Source organism: Pangasianodon hypophthalmus, chromosome 15, assembly GCF_027358585.1.
Source record: "Pangasianodon hypophthalmus isolate fPanHyp1 chromosome 15, fPanHyp1.pri, whole genome shotgun sequence".
NCBI classification, from domain to species: Eukaryota; Metazoa; Chordata; class Actinopteri; order Siluriformes; family Pangasiidae; genus Pangasianodon; species Pangasianodon hypophthalmus.
In genome coordinates this window covers 20,228,856-20,242,251 of record NC_069724.1, presented here as the reverse complement: position 1 = coordinate 20,242,251, position 13,396 = coordinate 20,228,856, and the positions used below count along the sequence as shown (strand labels likewise).

The 13,396-nt window shown below is 39.0% G+C and overlaps 2 protein-coding genes across 2 annotated transcripts; both read left to right on the top strand.

The window, feature by feature from the left end:
* pus1 (pseudouridine synthase 1) lies at positions 1–4,707 on the top strand. Its single transcript, XM_026929039.3, has 6 exons — positions 1–293; positions 392–633; positions 1,792–1,929; positions 2,466–2,568; positions 2,653–3,338; positions 4,564–4,707. The coding sequence occupies exons 1-6, from the start codon at positions 224–226 to the stop codon at positions 4,594–4,596; spliced, it is 1,272 nt and encodes a 423-aa protein (XP_026784840.1). The 5' UTR covers positions 1–223; the 3' UTR covers positions 4,597–4,707.
* Positions 4,708–6,383: 1,676 nt separating this feature from the next.
* noc4l (nucleolar complex associated 4 homolog) lies at positions 6,384–13,396 on the top strand. The gene is made up of 15 exons (XM_026929056.3): positions 6,384–6,733; positions 6,811–6,931; positions 8,277–8,383; positions 8,965–9,072; positions 9,404–9,553; positions 10,029–10,131; positions 10,210–10,244; positions 10,339–10,389; positions 10,478–10,589; positions 11,824–11,884; positions 11,977–12,087; positions 12,181–12,344; positions 12,441–12,523; positions 12,947–13,060; positions 13,152–13,396. The coding sequence occupies exons 1-15, from the start codon at positions 6,440–6,442 to the stop codon at positions 13,266–13,268; spliced, it is 1,731 nt and encodes a 576-aa protein (XP_026784857.3). The 5' UTR covers positions 6,384–6,439; the 3' UTR covers positions 13,269–13,396.

Below are 13,396 nucleotides of genomic sequence, written 5' to 3'. Positions count from 1 at the left end.
TAGCCACTAGGCGGCTTTTTGTGCTCGACGCTAGCGGTAACGCGAGCTTCTCTGAGTTCTCGCGATACTTTCCGAGAGGTTAGAGTGCACTGCTCCATGTGCGCGTGTGTTCATGGGCAAGAGGAAGGCATCCCGGAACACATGCAGTTAAAATCCAAAATAGTGGAAGAAGCCTGAAGAATGAGCTTGTCAAGTTTATTACATTATTAGACAAAAACGTGAGATGCTGAAATTCTGTCAGCTTGTCAGTGTTTTAAGCATTCAGCGTTTAAAGTCAGCTGGGAAACCCAAAGGTGAGCTTTTAACATTGCATTGAACTGCATCTAAACCTCAGCATGACAACCTTCAGCATTACATTTCAGTCTTATTTCTAATCTGGGTGTTTTTACAGCTTGGTGCAGGATAGAAAGGTTTCGTGGACTTTGTGTGCAGCCCAGGAAGATGTCTGAGGAAGAAAATCAGAATCACAGCAACATGACAAAGCTGAAAAGAGCTCCAGAAAGCACTGAGGTAGAGACTGAAGCTAAAAGGCTGAAAACAGACGAGGGGAAGACTGATGAGGAGAAAAGATTCCCAAAAAGAAAAGTTGTCCTCCTCATGGCCTATTCGGGCAAAGGATACTATGGAATGCAGGCAAGTTCTCTCATGTACAGTGTCGCCAGCTGTTTTAAGGGGAAAGTGGCTAGTGCAGACTCAAACAGTCGCCAGAAGTCACCAGATGACGTCACGGATTCATTTGCATATTAATTGCATCATCATGATTATTTGCATATCAATATAGGAAGAAGGAAAATCTTCTGTAGGAAACAGAAAATAATACAGGGTGGCTGAAAAGTCAGGAACTGACTGGAACATGCTGAGCACATGTATCGCAAAAACACGATACAGCAGTAAATCCGCAACAAAAAAGGATACAGTGGCTATCGCAAAAACATGACACGGTGGTAAATCTGCAAAAACACGACTCGGTGGCAAATCTGCAAAAACATGACACAGCAGTAAATCCGCAAAAAAAAAAAAAAGGATACGGCGGCTATCGCAAAAACACAACTCGGTGGCAAGTCCACGAAAAACACGATACAGCGGCAAATCTGCAAAACATGACACAGCAGTAAATCCGCAAAAACACGACATAGCAGTAAATCCTCAAAAAACATGATACAGTGGCAAATCTGCAAAAACATGACACAGCAGTAAATCCACAAAAAAACGATACAGATCTGCAAATCTGCAAAAAGACGATACAGCAGCAAATCCACGAAAACATGATCCAGCTGCAAATCCGCAAAAACACGATCCAGCTGCAAATCCGCAAAAACACGATCCAGCTGCAAATCCGCAAAAAACACGATACAGCGGCAAATCCTCAAAAACACGGCAATGAGTTTGGCGAAAAACAGTAGGTAGTTTTCTCAGAGGAGTTTGGAGAAAAACGCAGACTTGGCCAATCAGGATGGAAATAAAATCACAGAGGAGCACCTGTGAAATAGGAAATTTGCTCAGGAGTCCATGTAAATTTAATCCCGTCTGGCTAGGACTACTTTCTATCAAGAACCAGGACGTGGTTATAAATAGTTGTGAAGTAGACACTCCAGAAATGGTAATGGTTGGAGTAACTCAAAATTCCAAAATTCCAAGATTTGTTGCTATTTTTAAGTAAAGTTATTAAAAAGTTGCCAAATCTAGCAAAAGAGTCGCTAAGTCAGCAACACCGCACATTTTGAAAATGTTTACACTCGTTTATTTAAACACGGTTTGTTTTAATATTAATTCCCTTTCTGTTTCCATTAGAGGAATCCTGGAAATTCCCAGTTTAAAACTATCGAAGATGAACTGGTCACTGCGCTCATCAAAGCTGGGTGTATTCCCGAAAATCACGGAGATGATATGAAGAAGATGTCTTTCCAGAGATGTGCCAGGACTGACAAGGTGAGGGCAGGAAATCGTAATTTGTGGTGCTCGGGGGTCGGCGATACAACCAAAAGTTACATAACGGTACCTGAAGATATTTCTACGATACTCGAGATGTATCAGGTATATAGGTTTGATACGGTGGAACTTTCTGGAAAGAGATATTTATTTGAAATTTGTGGAAGGAGTCTCCAGTGTTAGTGAGTTTTCTGCCATGTGAAAGTCTTCAGGATCAATGGCAAATAGTGGTATAAAAGGAATAAAACATTTTAGTAATGTTTGGTTATAGGAAGATGATAATCAACTTTAGGGTGGGAACGGTCACTCTGCTGCATCACACCATCCTGTCTTTGATTATATTTTTCTCCCCTATAACAGCATGGCTCAGTGTTTTTTATTCCGTACGTAATAAAGACATGCACTAGTGATCAAGGGGTATTCTGTAATTAACATCAGTCCTGTATGTTATTGTATGAATGTATTATTTTGTGTGTCATTCTCATAGCTGTACTTTATTTCTGACCGTGATCTCTTCGCTTCTGATCATTTTCCAGGGTGTTTCTGCAGCCGGCCAGGTCGTATCTCTAAAGCTGTGGTTGATCGAGAACATTCTGGAAAAGATCAACACCCACCTTCCACCACAGATTAGAGTTTTAGGTGAGACTGTTATTCAGAAATTTTTTTTTTACTCATCTTCGTGTGCTGAGATTGCTTGATTTAATAAAACATCTCCTCTGACAGGTTTGAAGAGAGTCACAGGCGGCTTTAACTCCAAAAACAACTGTGATGCCAGGACCTACTCCTACATGCTTCCCACTATTGCGTTCTCTCAAAAAGACACTGACCAAGAGGACACGTCATTCCGCTTGGACACAGAGACACTTCAGAAGGTTAACAAGCTCTTTGCGCTCTACAAAGGCACCCATAATTTCCACAACTTCACATCACAGAAGGGCCCTCGGGACCCGAGCGCTAAACGCTATATCACGCAAATGTCCTGTGGAGAACCATTTGTCAGGCAGGGGGCGGAGTTTGCCGTGATCACAGTGCGAGGCCAGAGCTTCATGATGCACCAGATCCGGAAGATGATTGGATTGGTGATCGCTGTAGTGAAAGGATACGCACAAGAAGAGATCATTGAAAGAAGCTGGGGTGAAGAGAAGGTCGACGTGCCCAAGGCTCCTGGGCTCGGCCTGGTGTTGGAGCGGGTGCACTTTGACCGGTACAACAAGCGTTTCGGGGGAGACGGTCTTCATGAGACCCTGGAGTGGCAGCAAGAAGAGGACGCTATAGCTGCCTTTAAGGAAGCACACATTTACCCGAGTATAGTGGAGACGGAGTGTCAGGAGAAGTCTATGATCAGCTGGATGAGTACACTTCCTATTCATGATTTTACCGCCACGGCAACCGGCAAGCAAGAACGCAAGGTGCGTAAATGTGCATTTTTTTAAAAACTTTTTTTTTTTCCCTCATGTTCATTGCATTTGGTCTGTATTTTCTTCCTGACGTGATATAAAGGAGCACTCAAGTGCTGTCAGCCTACTTATACCACAGTCCTCTTGAATTCTCAAATCTGATTGGTCAGAAAATGCTTAATCATTTTCAGTAGTTCTGGCTGTAATTCACATCACAGGTTTATATTAATGCACTCATTTGATTACTTTATCGTTTCTATAGTAACAACTCATTCACGAGTACTTGTGTGGCGGATGATTTGCATAATCTACAGCTAACGATAACCTGATTAAAAACATTGTTATATAATAAAGAAACATATAATAATTGATACGAGGGAAGTTTTCTGTGAGGAGATGTTTATTTAACATTTATGGAAGGAGTCTCCAGTGTCAGCGCTTTGTAACAGTCAGTAGGTTTTCCTCCATGGGAAAGTCTTCAGGACGGAGGACTTCATAGTTTCCTGTTTCTCAGTAACCAGCTGTGTGGTTTTTTTTTTTCTTTTTTTTTTTTTTTTTTTTTTTTTTTTTTTTTTTCCTCTTTGTCTTATTAACTTAAAGACTGGCAAGGGAACAACCATTTAGATGCTGTTGTAATGTAAGTGATAAGTGTCTTACGGACCTTCCACACCATTAAATGTAACTATAAATGGATAAAAAGTAAAATTGTAATTGTTGGTAGAGTGCTGTGGTATAAGAGGAACACTTCAAAACATTCTAAAACAACGTTATAGAAAACTTCAGGGACGTAACCCATCAGCCTGTCTTTGATTATTTTCCTATAACAGCATAGATCATTGTGTTTTATTCTTTACAGGTAGTTTAGTTTTAAGTAAGTTTTAATTTGAGAGTGCAAAAGTTAGCATACCCTTAAGACAAAAAGAATTAGTTTTATCCCAACATAACTTTTAATGTGTTAGCTTTTTATAGGTTTGTTCATTATTATTGAACTTTATTTTATATTATGGATTCTCCTCTTATATCGGGAGATGCCCAAATTTAATTTTTAACATTCTAGAATTAATTTTTTGTAGATAAATTATAAAAATAAAAGAGAGGTGATTTCTTGGCCAGAAATCTTCAGGGATGTGAATCTTTGTATAACTCACCTATATGAATATGTGTGGAATATGTGCTATATGACTAAAAGTAGTACCAAATCTTTTTCTAAAAAGAGAATATTCTCTTTTTTTTCCAGGATGAAGATGAAGATGGAAATGCTTCAGACTGAGACATCTGAAAATCTTTTTTTTTTGTTTCTTTCTTTAAAAAAAAACTGTTTTGTTTTTCCATGTTCCAGTGTTTTCAATATTACACTTTTGAAATAAATCTTTTTATTTTATTTGCGGGTTTTGTTTGTATTATATTTTATACTGTTATATCTGTTATAAATGTATATATTAAATATTAAATTAGACGTTTGACCTCATTGACCTCATTTTCACTTTACCCCAAATTGTCGTCAATCAGCGAAGACATTTGCTTGCTTTAGTTTTGCAATGGTGCTACCAGGCTTAATGTAGCTAATATGTTATAGAGGAATTAAGATTAGCATCGTGCAAACTAGGTCATCATACGTTCACCTCAAACCTGCTGAGTTCTTAAAGTAATCTTGAACAGATCTGCCTGTGTGGTTTCTGACACCATTACACTCTTTGTTGCTGTGTGGGGTGAGTGTATGATGACTGACAATTTGCACAACTTTAAACCAATAGTTAAGACGCCTTTACTTTTACCACACCGCTGCCGATTTCTCGAGTCTGATTGGTCAGAAGGTGTTAATTCATTTTCTATAGCAGCAGCTTGGACAGTATTTCCAGCAGCAATGCATTGTTGTTGTTTTTATTCTTGTCCTTGGAAAGGTTAGTATTTGTGTCAATTATCATTATTATTTTTTTATTACTTAAAAAAGTCTGCTTGAATCAGTATAGTAGTAACCAATGATGGATTGGAGAACGTTCCCCTTATGTTGGGAGAATATGGTCTGAACCATCCCTATACAAACTTATTACTATACTGACACAAATCACTATAGTAACAGGTTTGTATAGGGATGGTTCCGAGAATGTGTTCCTTATTTAAAGGTTAACAGAACGTTAGCGGAACATTCACCAAACCATCGCTGTTTACCGCAAGGTTCCTGAGATGTTCAGATTATTTAAAGGCTACAAGAGAAATGTAAACATTATATCTCTGTAAAGAAAACTGCTGGAAAACCAAACGGGACTTTAAAAAGATATGTTCTCAGAACGTTTCCATAATGTTCTGATTAGTTGTTAACATAAAGGCAAGCATAAATTGTGAATGAATATTGGCACCAGGCAAGACAAAGAACAATTGCAAAGAAGAATAAAATAACAGGGGAAGAAAAAAATAAGAAGAATAGATAGATAGATAGATAGATAGGGGTCTTGGCATTCTTATGCATCATTTCCTGTAAAGAAAGGACTTCAAAAGACAATTCCGCCTTTAAAAACGAAAAATGGGGGAATATATTTACGTTTATGAATGTAATACTTCCTTAAATGGTAATGGTTATACAGCGATCAGCCTTTACATTAAAACTACCAGACAGGCCCATGACCCTGTCGCCGGTTCACTGGTTGTCCTTCCTTGGACCACTTTTGTTAGGTACTAACCACTGCATACCGGGAACACCACACAAGACCTGCTGTTTTGGAGATGCCCTGACCCAGTCGTCTAGCATGATTGTCAAAGTCGCTCAGATCCTTACGCTTGCCCATTTTTCCTGCTTCCAACACATCAACTTCGAGAACTGACTGTTCACTTGCTGCCTAATATAGCCCTCCCCTTGACTGGTGTCATTGTAATGAGATGATCAGTGTTATTCATGTCACATATCATTGGTTTTAATGTTAAGGCTGATTGGTGTAAATCTGACAGATGACAGTTTGTTATTGACACGCCCCCAAACTCGGGGCTCGCGGGAGTTCCTGAGTTGTAATTACGACACTGAGGTGGCGTTCATGTATGTGCACTCATGTCGTAATTACGACATTTCTGTCAGGATTTGAAGGCAGCATTTGTTCACATGGCTGTAGGGGCAGTTTCTCATGGCTGTGGGGCAGTTTGTCATGGCAGTGGGGCAGTTTCTCATGGCTGTAGGGGCAGTTTCTCATGACCTCCGAGCGCAAGAGGGCGATATTTACACCCTGAAGCTCGGCGCGTGCGTCTTTCTCAGCGACGGAGCAGACAACATGGCGCCTTCCAAGAAGCACAACGTGAAGAAGAGCGAGGCAGAAAACAGGCAGACTTCATATAAACAAGTCATAAACACCAAAACAGAGCTGATTTTACAAAGCAGGAAACATGCTAACAGTGTATTCGACCTGCTGGAGTACCTACAGGTAATGTTAGCTGGCTGTTGGAGGAGCTCTTGCTCTATCTCATGGGTCTAAAACTCCTTTTCTGTCTAACTTTGCAGTCTGAAAAAGAGAAAGAAGTCGTGTGTGCTATCAACGCCTGTCAGAAGTTATTCTGCGAGTTACTGGAGAGAGGAGAGCTGTATGCTGGTCAGCTGCCAAAAGAAGAAGAGATTCTCCAAGGTAAATGGAGCTGTGGCTTTCAGAAGAACTATCTTCATGCAGTTCTGTAGATTAGATTAGATTAGATTCAACTTTATTGTCATTGTGCAGAGTACAAGTACAGAGCCAATGAAATGCAGTTAGCATCTAACCACATGTATAAATAGCAATAGATAGAAACACACACACACACACACACACACACACACACATATATATATATATATATATATATATATATATATATATATATATATATATATATATATACACACACAGTACTGTGCAAAAGTCTTAGGCACACGCAAAGAAATGCTGTAGAGCAAAGATGCCTTCAAAAATAAGGAAATTCAATGTTTCTACATTAAAAAAATGTCCTATAAAGAGCAGTAAACTAATAAATGAAACAAAGTCAATACTTGTTGTGATGACCCTTTGGTTAAAAAAATAGTAGTCTCAGGTACAGTGTGTGCAGGTTTATAAGGAAATGAGCTGTAAGTGTTACTGAGCATCTTGCAGAAGCAGCCGCAGTTCTTCTGCAGACTTTGACTGTCACACTTGCTTCTTATTTTTGCAGCAAAACCCAGCAGCCTTCATTATGTTTTTTTTGTCTGAAAAGTGGTCTATTATGTAATCTGCTGCTTTCTTTATTGACATACAAACATTTTTCTGTAACATTTAATTTTATGCTGGAAAACTAATGTTTGGAAATCTAAAATGTTTTTGTACTGAATCAATAATGTAGAAGTCATAAAATGAAAATCTGTAACAAAGTTTGTCCTAAAAAGAATAGGGTGCCTAAGACTTTTGCACGGTACTGTACACACACACACACACACACACACACACACACACACACACACACATATATACATACATACACACACATGTGCAAGGTATGAGGTAAAGAAAGTAGAGGCCACCTCAGTGCAAATGACAAGGTGTACAAATATAAAAGGTGCATTGTGCAGAGAAATGAGGTATATATATTAGGTGACCATACTGATAGCATCACGTAGTAATTACTCAGTAATGTGCAAGGAGACAAGTTCAGAATGTGGTATTTAAGAATGCAAACAGCATTAATATTGTACAGTACAGGCTCGGATCCACCACAACCCTGACCAGGATAAAGCGCTTACTCAACAAGAATGAATGAAAATGACTGTAATAGGACTTATGTATTTCGTTGACTCTTTTGACTAGAAAAAAATGTAATGAGTAAATTCTGAATACTGGTTATCGTATTCTTTGAGCAGTAGTTTGCTGTGCACTGATTTTGTGTATTTCTGCATTCAGTGAACTGTCTCACTCAAATCTATAACCCAGGATATAATGCTCTTTTGGATTTCCTTTATTTCTCCAGGTGACCGGGATGCAGATGAAAAGTACCACATGTTTATAAGACACCGTTATAACAGCTGTGTGGAGCTACTGCTGGAGAACATCGGCCATGAATCTTACCAAGTAAAGGTGAGCGAACTTAGCTAAGAGAGCTAGTTTTTTGTACGTTTGTTTTTTTCTTTTTAACCCTAGCTAATGTACATCTCTGCGAAGCTATGGTTGCATTTACATGCACATCAATATTCCAATCAGAATTTGGTAATATTCTAATTAGTATTAGAATAATCTGAGTGCCCAGTTCAGATTAAGACTATATTATGATTCCCCAGGTTCCAATTCCCAGCCCTGGAATATGACTGTTTTAATGGGTAATTTGTTGCATGTAAATACCTTATTGAGAAAATCCACTGAAAGAAATTGTGGGTGCTAACAGATGGTTAGCTGTAGGCTAGGTATTTAGGAATGTCATCTCAGGCATACTTACAACAAGCATGTATACAGGAATATTCTGATGCTTGTAAGCATATAAGCATCGTATTAGGAATATGGCTGCAACCCGAATGCAGACCTTAAATGGAATTTGATGTGTGTGTAAATGTAGCCAGTGTTGGGTTAATTTATTCGCTGTACACACATGTGTGCTCAGTATCCTGTGGAAAGCTGACACTTCAGAACCTCGTACATCCTTGCTCTTGTGTTTGTTATGGTAGGAGAGTGCGCTGTGTGCCATTATGAAGTTCGCAGCAGCCGAGGGAAAGCATCCTCTGCAGAAACAGGACTGGAGTCAGCATTACAGTTTTCCCAAAGAGCTTATATCAGTGAGTACTTTAGAAAACAAAACGCTTTAACCTGTACACCATCTTCTTTAAAGTTCTCCTTATATTCACTTCAAATGTTACTCTTAGATGTATATACAGCTGATTATATGATTTGTTTGGTATAGCTGTCCTTATGAATTATTATCTTTTATACCACACACTGTTGAATTCTCCAATCTGATTGGTCAGATGATGATTAATTTCCTATAATGGAGCGTTTTCAGTAGTTCCAGCTGCAAGGTTTATATTAACTGTTTTTGGGCTGCAAGTATTGAGTACCTGAGTTAACTTCTGAATACTGAGTTCAGTGAGTGTGTGTGTTTGTGTGCAGGGAGTGGTGTGGGCTCTGCTCTCGGAGAAAGAGGACATGGCTCTGCTCATCTCCAGGTTTCAGGAGTTCCTAGAAATGGATGATGTGCGCTACTATGTCATGAATTCGGCACGAGACAACATACACAGAGTGATGGACAGAAACAAACGGGTGTGTATGCGGAGGTGGAGGAAGAAATGTTCATAGACTTTGTAGGCATGCCTTTTCCCCTTTTTATGTTTTGTCTTGTCTTTTTTCTCTCCCTCTCTCAGGACTGGCTTTAATAGTCCATACAAATGTAACTTTATATGGAACTTTATATTGTGCTACCGAAGTCCTTTTTATTTGTAAGCAGTATGTCAGTGTTTTCTTTCTTCCTCCCTCCCTCCCTCCCTCCCTTCCATTTTCTGTTATTTTGTTTCTTCCTTAATTTTCTTTCTTTCCTCCCTCCATCCCTCCCTGGCTTTCTTTCCGTCTTTCTTTCTTTACCGTTCCCTGCCTTTCTCTTTCTTTCTTTCTTTCTTTCTTTCTTTCTTTCTTTTCTCCCTTCTGCCATTTTCTTTCTTTCTTTCTTTCTTTCTTTCCATCAGCGTTGTTAAGAGCGTAACTTCCACTGACAGTGTGCTGATTTGTGTGGCTTTGACAGGCCGAGATGCCCGTGTACCAAAACAATGTTTTCACACTGCTCACGAACATCACTGTGCCAAGCCAGGGTTCAGAAATCACTAACTTCCTGGTCAAGCAGGAGGGTGAGTCCCACTTTTGTGCATCAGACCTTTAATAAAGTGCACATTTTAACACACTAACACCATCAACACCTTTTACAGGTAAATATGAGGACTGGAAGGCAGCCAAATTAAAAGTGAGTAAAAACTCAACTGATAACTGTAGTGTTTAAAGGTGCAATAACTGTAGAAGATGGAATAACTGACTTTTTATATTCCTCCATCCTGCAGGAGCACAAGCGAGCGTTTGAGCTGATGTGGCTGACCTTCCTGAAGTACAAGGTGACAGTAAAACTCTCATACCAAGACATTCTGACCAGCGGTGTTTAAGGGTGAATGTTGTTTAACCAGGATTTATGTTTTCTTGCAGTTACCCATGAGCATGTATAAAAAGGTGCTGGTCATCCTGCATGACTCTGTTCTGCCCCACATGAGTGACCCCACGCTGATGATCGACTTCCTGACTGCTGCGTATAACGTCGGTGAGTCTGTTCAGCCAGTGAGCTCATACTCGGTTTCACTCCAGATATCTCAACTCAACATAGTTAATAAATAGATTTAGTTCTGAATCGTAGGCTAGGTATTTAGGAATGTCAAATACTTACAGCAAGCATGTATACGGGAATATTTCGATGCTTGTAAGCATATAAGCATCGTATTCGGACATCATAATTAATAAATAGCTTTAGTTCTGAATCGTAAGCAAAACAAGTCATATATTGCATTTAAGCACCCCGATTTCAAGAGGTGGTTAATAAATATATGAACTAATTTTATTCTAACATCAGACTGAAGCTGTTATGTCAGTCAAAAAATTGTTAAGTGTCACTCGAACAGATTTTATTGAGTTTCAGAGAATTATGAAACAATGGTATAGTTCTGGAAAAAAACGTGTTGGTGTCAGTCCGTTTTTTTCCATTTTCTTTAATGTTCTGGTGTTAAAGCTTTCTGTCTTTCTATTCTTTTCCATGCTTCCCTCCATTTCTTTCTTTTTTCTTCCATGCCTTTGCTCCTTTCCTTTACATTTTTCTTTCCTCTGTACCTGTCTTTCTTTCTTTTCATCCATACTTTTCTTACCTTCCTCCATACCTTTTTCTTTTTCTCTCCATAAAGTCTGTCTGTCTTTCTTTCTTTCTTCTTTCCTTCCTCCCCTCCATGTCTTTTCCCCCCTTAATTCCATTCTGTTTTCTATTGTGTTTTTTCCTTTGTCTTTCTTCCTTCCTTACTTTTTCCATTCCCTTTCATTCCTTACTCCTTTACTTCCAGTTCTTTTCCTTTCCTCTCATTTTTATACCTTCTTTTTGTTCTCTTTCCTTTTCTATTTTATTTTAGTTGACAGTGGATGTTTTTGTGTTTTTTTTTCTCTGTTCTCCATCCATACTGTAATGGCTTCTGTACCTTCAATGTTGCCTTTTTGTAGTTACATATTTTATAAATGCGGTTACAATAAAATAATTGCTCAAATAAAATAAAAGTATTAATTTCAGGTGTGGGACCTGGATATAATACAAAAAGTATATTATTTTAAAATATAATATTACTTTAATATTACTTTACCACTGTTACTTAGGAGCAGGCTTCATCAAGAGTGCTTTGGATAGTTAAGGGATCCCTGAGGAAAAACTCAGAGAGATGAATTCTAAGTGGTTCTGAATGTAACAGAAAAATAATTTTTTAGTATTTTACTCACCTCTTCCACTGTGTGTTGGACTTCAGGTGGAGCCATCAGTTTGCTGGCTCTAAATGGCCTTTTTGTCCTCATCCACGAGCACAATCTGTAAGTACCAACAAACTATATGCTCTGAAAAGTATATTTCTTTAGGGATTCATCACAGAACTTGATCAACAGATCTCTTATTCATAAAACAGAGATTATCCTGATTTTTATAAGAAGCTGTACAACCTGCTGGACCCTTCTGTATTCCATGTGAAGTACAGAGCACGATTCTTCCACCTATCCAACATCTTCCTGTCCTCAAGGTAAACCTTTACACCTTCGAATGACTGCTCGTCTCTGTATGCCCCGAAGTACAGGCTCACACTCGTGGCTTTTGTCTTGTTTTCTTTCCACAGCCATCTACCTGTTTACCTCGTAGCAGCATTTATCAAGCGGCTGTCTCGGCTCGCCCTGACCGCTCCCCCGACTGGCTTGCTCATAGTACTGCCTTTTATTTGTAACCTGATTCGCAGACACCCCTCATGCAGAGTCCTCATCCACAGACCCAGTGCTGCTGAAGGTACGGCATTAACCTGATGACACGAATGATAAAAGAAAAGCAAAAAGGACAGGAAAATTGTATAGTGAGAATGAAAATGCATTTTATTTTCTTCAGAGACATGTACTGATCCTTATGTGATGGAGGAGGAGGACCCTGCCCAGTGCCATGCCTTAGAGAGCAGTCTGTGGGAAATTAAGGTAAGTTTCATGTAGTATTGTTCCTTTTGAGCTCAGCCTTTTAATAAAGAAGTTGAAAAGAGGCAGTGTGACATGATGTTCAGCAGTGTTCAATACAAATAAGTGTTCAGGATGCAAAAAGTACTATTTGGAGTATTGGTTTGGTTAAGTAATGCTGCAGGAGGACATGAGTAATTATCTTCAGTTCACATAGGATAAGTGATATCTGTTTAAATCACAGAGATGGGAGTGTCTTCACGATGACGATAAACTTCACACTATTATAACTGCTTGTTGTAGGGCTTACGGCTGTCTACAGTTCATGAATCATGTGAAATGTAGCCTTACGGAATTTATTTTAACTTGTAAATAGAGCCTTATTTACGAACCACCACCATAATCACCATTTTTTTTAATTCATTTATTTTTTTTTAACTCCTTTAGACCCTGCAGAATCATTACCATCCAGATGTTTCCAAAGCAGCCAAGGCAATAAACCAAGCTCTACCCGAGCCCGAGGATGATATCAGCGAGCTGCTCGAACTGTCCACTTTTGAGGTGTGTACAAGAGTCATAAAGTTTTATAAATGATATCATAACCTGGAGCTTGATTTCTATTTCGCACTTAACGTTCTGTTTGTTTCTGTAGCTGATGGAGCGAGACCTGAAGAGCCAAAGCCATTCAGTGCCACTCGAGTTTGATTCAGCCACCAGTCTGCTTCAGAGTCCCAGAGAAGTGCTGGGCCTCCACTTCTCTCTGGAGTAGCCATTATACTGTCCAAGGATCAAATACCCCTCTCATTCTCTCTCTGCCTCGTTATTTTATTGTTCCTTTTTAATGTGCTAACTTTTTAACATTAAGAAAAAGAAATACAATAAAAAAAATTATCCTAA

Coding starts and splice junctions, on each gene's coding strand:
- pus1 (XM_026929039.3), top strand. CDS start 224: ATGCTGAAATTCTGTCAGCTTGTCAGTGTTTTAAGCATTCAGCGTTTA. Junction 2,569..2,652: donor ACCACAGATTAGAGTTTTAG/GTGAGACTGTTA, acceptor CTCCTCTGACAG/GTTTGAAGAGAGTCACAGGC. Junction 3,339..4,563: donor CCGGCAAGCAAGAACGCAAG/GTGCGTAAATGT, acceptor TTTTTTTTCCAG/GATGAAGATGAAGATGGAAA.
- noc4l (XM_026929056.3), top strand. CDS start 6,440: ATGGCTGTGGGGCAGTTTGTCATGGCAGTGGGGCAGTTTCTCATGGCT. Junction 6,734..6,810: donor ACCTGCTGGAGTACCTACAG/GTAATGTTAGCT, acceptor CTAACTTTGCAG/TCTGAAAAAGAGAAAGAAGT. Junction 12,088..12,180: donor AACATCTTCCTGTCCTCAAG/GTAAACCTTTAC, acceptor TTCTTTCCACAG/CCATCTACCTGTTTACCTCG.